The sequence below is a fragment of the Hyperolius riggenbachi genome, chromosome 1, assembly GCF_040937935.1.
Source record: "Hyperolius riggenbachi isolate aHypRig1 chromosome 1, aHypRig1.pri, whole genome shotgun sequence".
NCBI classification, from domain to species: Eukaryota; Metazoa; Chordata; class Amphibia; order Anura; family Hyperoliidae; genus Hyperolius; species Hyperolius riggenbachi.
In genome coordinates, this window is record NC_090646.1 from 144,570,890 (window position 1) to 144,580,024 (window position 9,135).

General features: G+C 40.0%; 1 protein-coding gene across 1 annotated transcript in view; it reads left to right on the forward strand.

Moving 5' to 3' along the window:
- MTNR1A (melatonin receptor 1A) overlaps positions 1-8,889 on the forward strand; it is a 398,404-nt gene extending 389,515 nt beyond the window's left edge. Inside the window, exon 3 of the mRNA XM_068278663.1 lies at positions 7,271-8,889. Within this exon, the coding sequence (XP_068134764.1) occupies positions 7,271-8,139 (869 nt within the window). The 3' untranslated portion in view covers positions 8,140-8,889. The remainder of the gene's footprint in view (positions 1-7,270) is intronic.
- Positions 8,890-9,135: the final 246 nt, after the last annotated feature.

The window sequence follows — 9,135 nt, forward strand, 5'->3', positions numbered from 1 at the left end:
ACCGCTGCCAGACTGCAAACCAACCAACCCCGTCACTGCCACATAACGCCAATCCTGCACTCCCTTCACTGGCTACCTATAGAATGGAGGGTTCTATTCAAGATCGGCCTACTGACATTTAAATCACTGAATAATCTGGGCCCTGGATACATGAAAGAAATGTTGCAGCTGCGTAGCAATCCCCGCATTCTCAGATCCACAGGTTCTAATAATGTAGTCATACCCAGAGTCCACTTGGAAACTGTTGGTCCCAGAGCCTTCTGTCATGCTGCCCCTACGTTTTGGAACTCCTTACCTCAACAGATCAGGACAGCTCCATCTCTAGAGGTGTTTAAATCTAGACTGAAAACCCACCTATTCAGTTTGGCATTTGCAGAAATATAACTTTTGTTGTGTGAATACTTCATCCTACTACCAATTACTGAATCTGAGAGAGCCTAAGCGCTTTGAGTCCTATTGGAGAAAAGCGCTATAGAAATGTTATTGTATTGTATTATTGTATTGTAATGTCTTCATCAACTCTCTCTATCAACTTCATAAACACACACATGCGCGCGTGCACACACACACACACACACACACACACACATACACATTTCATGGAAAATAGAAAAGGAGAAAATTGACATACTTTTAGAATACTTGTAATTTATTTTTGCTACATTCAAGTGGTTTCTCACTTTGTTTTCCCCCTTTTTTTTGCTTACTTTGTGCTATTCTATAATTTTTTATGTGTTGAGCACATAGCATTAATTGTCTTAGTCTTAATTAATATAGGTATTTCATACAAAACAAAGGGAAATATGCTGTAGGACTACAAGCCTTGCAAAAGTGAGGAATTTAAAGGGAAACCAGAGAAGAGAAGAGAAATTCAATATAAAAAATATTAATTTAAATAAAAATACATAGACTGCCTATACAAAGAATTAAATTATTGTTCAAACATTGTTAAATGATTACAAATGTTTCATAAAAGCATTTATCTATTAGTATAAAACATTAGTATTTTATTTTTTGCCCTCTTGAGCAGAATAGTCATTAATAACAATTTATTTTCTTTGTAAAAAATAAACCAAATGGGATATATGGAACGCTTTAGCAAACTACAATATATGTTGGTTGCCTCAAATTATTTTTTTTCCCCTGCTGCTACTGCTTTTTCTTTTTCAAACAAAAATGCAGGGAAAAGAGTCTGCTATTGAGTAATCAAGAAGCAATGCACAAGCTATGCAAGTAAACAGAGGAATTTGCTAATGTTGACTACTGACTGACTGAGTAAGATAATTTAATTTCTTTTCCCAAGGGTCTTTGAGGGAGGTGTGACAACACAGATGCAATGAAAATAGAAGCAGAGTGGAGAGTTGTCCTTAGCAATCAACGGATTTAGTTGAGTTTCCGCACAGAACCACACTGTTTCTGCTTCAATTTTTGTTATCTTGAGAACAATTTATAAAAATTGATTTAAAAAAGAAAAAAGAAGTCAACACTGTAATTTCCATTTTTAGAGAATGCTACTTTATGTTTTTTGGATGTGGGGAAAAAACATCTATTTTAACTGGTTACAGCCTGTGCAAATAGTGCAAACAGAGAAAAAGGTGTAAACCCTGTATGGATTAAGCACACCTGAACTGGCATGTGACATGGTGAGATAACTAAAGGTACATGTAGTACTGGCCCTACTAATAAATTGGCTGAAGTCCCTTTCAGTTTTCCAATGCAGCAAGTGTTAAAAAAAAATAGAATATGTATCTATGCAAATGCAAATGTGCTTATCGAACAGATTGCATATTAATTCCCTTTCCTGGAAAGTAACTAAAAGCCAAACGAGTGTTATCTGTGTGTAAAAAGACTTATAAGGTTTGAAGCTGTGTTCCCATTTGTTGCGGACTATGTGCGGCCAGCGGGTGCGGATAATCCGCCGTGGTTCGGCTGCAGCCTGGGGCAGATGTGATTCCTCATGTGCTATATGGGAGGACGCATCCATGTGCCAGGGATTATTATGGACTGCACAGAAGTGCGGTCCACTTACTGCATTGGATCCCACGGATCCATTGCAGCGTTACAAGTGTGAACGACTCCTATTAACAAAATAGAAGCCGTTCACTGTGGGTGGAGAACAGGCAAAAAATGTTCGTTCCTCCACTCGAGTGGGAATAGAGCCTTAGTGTTGAAAAGTTCAAAGGGTTATTACATCTTTTTGTTTTTCAGCTCAGCAAGGCAGATTTGTCATGGCACATAAATTAGCAATGGTGCTGGGTAAGCAGCTAATCAAGTAGCAAGCTACTTGAAACACTTTGCCAGTGCCTTGCCTCAGCTGGATTGCTCCTACAGCTTGTAACACATCAAACGATAAAAGAAGAGATGGCACTCCACTGGCTGCAATCACGGTGCTGTGTATTAACGAACAAGACATTACATGTTACGGAGGAACAACCTCCTTCATCAGGTGTAAAAACCTGATGAAGGAGGTTGTTCCTCCGTAACATGTAGTGTCTTTTTCGTTATTACACAGCACCTTGATTGCAGCCAGTGGAGTGCCGCCTCTTCTTTTATCGTTAGATTTGTCATGGCTTCTGTTGAGAATTAAAGTAATCCTGTAAGGGAAGAAAAGTGCCCCTGAGGGGTACTAACCTTGGGATGGGGAAGCCTCTGAATCCTAATGAGACTTTCCCATCCTCTTCAGCCTTGGGTATTCAGCACTGCCATCCCCTGTACAGAGCGTGGCAATATGTGTGCTCCTGCGTAGGTGCAGTACAGGCTTCTCCTTGGGCTCTGGCACAAATAGCCAAGCCTGATCAGGTCCACTCTACTGTGCAGGTGCAAGTTGCCTGCCCAATAGAGTGGACTCTGCTATTTCAGCCCGAGCCCGAGGGGGAAGCTTGTACTGCACCTGTGCAGGAGCGCAAATAGGTAAATATTGCTACTCACTGAAGCCCCTACTGCACCTGTGCGCCCGCCAACAAGCTTGTCAGCAGATTTTCAGTGGCTGTCAGCGCTGGATCCCCAAGGCTGAACTGAAGAGGATGTCATTAGGATCCAGAGGTTTCCCCCTGCTGTGGCAAGTATTCCGAAGTGACACTTTTTTCATTACAGTTACTCTTTACATCTTAAAATGAAGCTCTTGAACATAAAAATATCAGACTCTGTTCTGTGTTCTATTTATTTTAACTTTAGGTTTTCCTTAAGTCCATGGGAGAAATTGACTACCATGGCAAGGCAAAAGTAGTAAAAACATTGCAATAGCCACTGTGCTGTCCAAAACTTCTTGTTATGGCTTGCAATGGCTCTCCTAAGGCATGGAGTCTAAGTAGCTACGGGTCTTCAACAGTGCACCTCGCAAGAGATAATAGGCCACCACCCCTAGTGGGCGATGGATAACTTTGTTGCCTGGTGGCTACCAGGTCACGATCCCTGGGATTGCCCCAGTGGTGACCAAGAGAATAGGAGGAACTACAATCTGGAGTAAATCAACACAGAAGCCAGACAGATGGCAATAGACAAAATCAATGTCACAAGCTATGGTAAGGGCAGAGAGGCATAATCCGGTTCATAAGCTAAAGGTCGAAGCAGGCAGCAGAGAGGCATAATTGGAGTCACAGGTTAAGATTAGAGGCAGGTGGTAGGCAACTAGCAGAGTTGAGGTCACAGGCCGGGTCACAACAGAAAGATAGGCTCAGCTCAAAGCAGGAGTGCATCGAATCATAGGTAAACCCAAGCTGTTACATCAAACAGCACTGACCAACTGACTCAGCCACCTTTTATATGTGGATGCTGATGAGTTGGCAGCAAAACTCACACCACGTTCAGGCGCTCCTGCAGATTTCTGAATGCTTGCATGCTTCCACACATCTGCGGATTACCGTGCATGGGTGCAGAAGGCATAATGGTGGAAGGCATTAAATTCTCAAACACACACATAAAATTGTGTTTGGCCTTGCGCACATGTGCATGAGATGAACGTGGGATGCCAGGAAGGAGTGCCTGAAACTTATACCTAACATAATGTTATAACTCAACTGTAATACTTTTACTCACTGATATTTCACATACTTTTGCTACCATACTTTTCCACAGGGAAATAAGTAAAGGTCCTTCAATTGTTTTCTTATGTGCAGCTACGCAGGTACCAAAGACACTGTCCAATTGCCCCTTGCAATGGCGGTTATCTTTGAATCTGTCAGTAAAGCTGTTTCAGTTTTTATTCCTGTAATTTACTGGAGTTAGTCAGCCACAGTTTGAACAATAGTCAGATGTTTTCTGCTGATAACTTTTGAAGGACAAAAATAATGGATATACATTACAAATGTTATTCCTGTTCAATTTACATTCTGGTGAAATGTCATGAAATTGTTCCTTAAGCAGCAATAAAGAAGTGATAAACATGTTTTGTTATTCATTAGCATTACCTATTCATAATAGAGTGGTTAATACAACTGCCTTTCCTTTCAGGGACATAATAGAATAATTTGTAAATGTCTTCATTGACCTTGAGTAATGCATTATAGGACCACCCACTTGCTCACATGATGCTGGTTGCTTACAGGCGCCTTCTGTTTTAAGAAGGCAAAATTATAATTAACCTAGGCTTTTTTAGTATGGGAACTTTTTGAATCCCCTAGACTCTATAAAATTCTACTGGTGCATATTCTGGATGATGCAACTGGGTACTCTGTTACAGCCCTACCTTGCAATCCCTGCTAGCAGAGACACATGAATACTTGGATGGAACCTTGTACAGTATAAGGTCAACAATATTTAGAATAGCTTTCACTCAACTGGATTATGTGACTCTGTAAAATAGGTTATCAGAATGCTGTATATTGGTACATTACTCTGGATGAAAGGTTTTCCAGGGACATAAAGGAATCATTTACATTTTAACTTAATGGATAAAGTGATGCATTATGGGTTTTTGTTTGTTTTTTTGCTCATTTGTTCCTTTTGGCCATTGGTGTCAATTCTTTATATATGAACTGGGTACTCTGTAAAAGAGCAGTTAATACACAAACAAATGTAGACTATTGCAGGATGTTTATTTAACATACACATGACACTTACACAGAAATTTTCAAATAAAGATGAAGCACTTGCTTATATTTTCTTATATATGTTTTTAACAGTACTTAAAATGCATATCTTTATTTGCAAAAGGCTGCTTTTTATGTTTATATAAATAATCCTCCCAATTTTTTGTTTCTTTTAGAAAATATAGTATGTACATTCTTGAACCAATAGTAAGCTTAATCTACTAAGTCATGCATGGACCACTGATTATTAGTGAATCTTCAAAAATGTCGTTCACCGGATTCAATCCTTACACTGCCAGCTAATTTTTATAAAAAGGTTTTATTTTTTATAAATAATGCTAGTACCCTTTGAAAAGCATTTAATACTTGTCAAATTGTGGTATGCCTACATTTACAGAGGGTTGTTGTTATACATAAATTGTAAGACAATTATTATCTGCATACATTGCTTGTTACAGAGCTTATTTGTGGAAAACAAAAATTTAAAGTCCAACTTTGCACTAATGATGAACAAAATATATATTTTTTTACATTCACATTTACACTAACTCAAGAAGGAAAATAAATAGGGGTCGGGGATACCACTAGACTAAAAGGGAAATCTGAAAGGGGAGATCACTAAACTTCCAGGGAATCTAGGTGGGAGGATCACTTGGCTACCAGGGAAAGCTATAATGGGGGATAGGGGAACATCAGACTTCCAGAGAAATCTTTAAGGGTGAAGGGGACCACTAAGCTACCAGAGGAAAACGTGAGGGAAAGGGCAGGTAACAAGACTACCAGGGAATACTATGAAGGGAAGGAGGACCACTAGACCCCAGGGAAAGCAATAGATAGGAGGAGGAGGGAGCCACTAGAGATTTGCCCGGGGGGTTAAGTGTTATGCGTTAGGCTTGGGATTTGTACGGGGGGTGTTAAGGGTTGGGCGTCAGGACCAGGGTTTGTGTGTGGGGGCACTTTAAGTTAAAGGAAACCAGAGCTGACATAAATTCAAAGTTTTATACATACCTGGGGCTTCCTCCAGCTCCATGTGCACGGATCGCTCCCACGCCGCTGTCCTCTGTCTTCTCCCTCTTAGGTACCGGGTCCTGTAACTTCTTCCAGTCTCGGTCAGCCTGCACAAGAGGATGTGCGCTCTTTGCCTATCTCTCCGGCGGCTGCCGGAGAGATACATAGAGGGCGCACTTCTTTTGTGCAGACAGGCACTGACTGGCTGACGTTATGGGACCTGGTACCCGAAGAGGGAGAAGACTGAGGACGGTGGTGTTGGAGTGATCCGTACACATGGGGCTGGAGGAAGCCCCAGGTATGTATAAAACTTTGAATTTATGTCAGCTCTGGTACACTTTATGCATCACGGTGGTTGGCGGTTCTGTGTGAAAGTGGGGTTAGGTTTAGCTATAGTAAAATATTGTAGGATTTACTGATATTTTACTATGCAAAATTATTACTGCAAATAGAATATCTGTAAATTTACAACTTTCTACTATCAGCAGAATCCTTGCACCCATTTCTCCCTGGGGCCATAATTCACGTACACATATACTTTATATCAATTAGGTGTCATAAATAGTGATAACTTTTTTCCTGATATATAATAGTTGGGACATAGCTAAAATCTCAAAACCTGCTCTAAATAGCTAAATTGTCAAATACCTGAACTGGGACCTGAGCTTCGGTTCAGGTACACCTAAAGAGAAACTCCAACCTAGAATTGAACTTTATTCCAATCAGTAGCTGATACCCCCTTTTACATGAGAAATATGATGCTTTTCACAAACAGACCATCAGGGGGCGCTGTATGAATGATTTTGTGCTGAAACCCCTCCCACAAGAAGCTCTGGGACCGCGGTACTCTGGGCAAACTGCCACAATGTAACAATGTTCACAGACAGGAAATAGCTGTTTACAGCTGTCTGTAACAGCCAAAACAGCTAGGAGCAGCTACATAACCTGCCCACAGTAAAAATGTCACCATGTAATAAATGTCAGAATGTAAATCGGGGAGAGGAAAGATTTTACAATGAGCAAACACTGACTAAATCATTTATACATAATTATGGTAAAAATGAAGCACTTTTTTTACTACATTATTTTCACTGGAGTTTCTCTTTAAAGCTGCAATTGGATAAACTGTCTAAATGTTTCTATTGATTTTTTACTTAACAGTGTGAAATTGTAAAAAAAAAAAACAATGAAACAAAAAGAATTTAAAATAAAATCTATTTTTTTTTCTTTTATAGGAAATATATTTGTCGTAAGTCTGGCTGTGGCAGATCTCGTGGTGGCTATCTATCCATATCCCTTGGTATTGACATCAATTTTTCGAAAAGGATGGAATCTTGGATACATTCACTGCCAAATTAGTGGATTTTTGATGGGAATCAGTGTCATAGGATCTATATTCAACATCGCTGGTGTGGCAATCAACCGCTATTGTTACATTTGTCATAGCCTCAAATATGACAAGTTGTACAGTGACAAAAATTCATTGTTCTATGTGATTCTTATTTGGGTGCTAACATTCATTGCTATTGTGCCAAATTTATTTGTTGGATCTTTACAGTATGATGCTCGGATCTACTCATGTACATTCAGTCAGTCTGTTAGCTCTGCATACACTATAGCAGTGGTATTTTTTCATTTTATACTCCCAATTACTATTGTAACTTTTTGCTATTTGCGTATATGGATTTTGGTTATTCAGGTGAGACGTAGGGTAAAGCCAGATAACAAGCCTAAACTAAAACCTCACGATTTCAGAAACTTCCTGACTATGTTTGTGGTTTTTGTGTTGTTTGCAGTCTGCTGGGCACCACTGAACTTCATAGGTCTGGCTGTGGCAGTGAATCCAGACACAATTCTACCCAGAATTCCAGAATGGTTGTTTGTTGGCAGTTATTATATGGCATATTTCAACAGTTGCCTTAATGCTATCGTATACGGTCTTCTGAACCAGAACTTCAGGAGAGAATACAAGAGGATTGTCATTTCTATTTGTACTGCAAAGATATTCTTTCAAGAAAGTTCTAATGATGGAGCAGAGAAGATTAAAAGTAAACCATCACCAATGTTGACAAATAATAACCAGGTTAAGGTTGATTCTGTATGACATTGCATTTGTCTAACATATTAAATGAGAACTCCATTTAAGGCAATACATTAAAATACGTTCGTGTACATCTAAAATGGAGTCAAGATTAAATGTAGTGCATTTTACAAACTACTCCTCTAAACAACAATCAAAACATATTCCGGTTAAAACAGATTTAGGAGGCCCCAGATTTCAGGAAGACCCAATTGTTCAAGTTGCTAAACATCAGGACAATTAGGATTTATAAAAATATGTAATACCATGAAACTGACTTACTGATCATGATGTACTAAGAACAAAAAAAAATTATCAAAATTTGAGTTTGCGATACTTTAAAGTGCACCTAAGGTGAGAGTGATATGGAGGCTGCCATGTTTGTTTCCTTTTAAACAATACTAGTTGTCTTGCAGCCTTGCTGATATATTTGGCTGCAGTAGTGTCTGAAGTACACCAGAAACAAGCATGCAGCATATTATGTCAGTTCTGGCAGTATTGTCAGAAACACCTGGGGCTTGATTCACAAAGCGGTGATAACTCAGTTATCACGCCTAAAAGACTTTAGGCGTGATAACCTGTGCACCACTGAGTTATCACCGATTTGTGCTGCTCTTCGCGCGAAGCTCCCGCACGCAAACACGCATGCGCGCGCACAAAGTCCCATAGGGTTTAATGGGCGCTGCGCGCGAAGCACGGTACACTGCGCGCGCAGCGCGGTGCGCTACGCGCGCAATCCTTTGCGCGCTGGAGATCGCGCAAGTTTCTTATTATCACGCCTAAACTGAGTTTAAGCGTGATAAAGGGCTTTTCACAGGCGTGCAAACACTTTGCACCGCTTTGTGAATCAAGCCCCTGATCTGCATATGCTTGTTCGGGGTCTTTGGCTGAAAGTTTTAGAGGCAGAGGAACAGCAGGGCAGCCAAACAACTGGTATTGCTTAAAAGGAAAAACTATGGCAGCCTCCTTATAATGCTCACCTCGGGTTCACTTTAAGTCTAGTATAAACAAATGTATTCG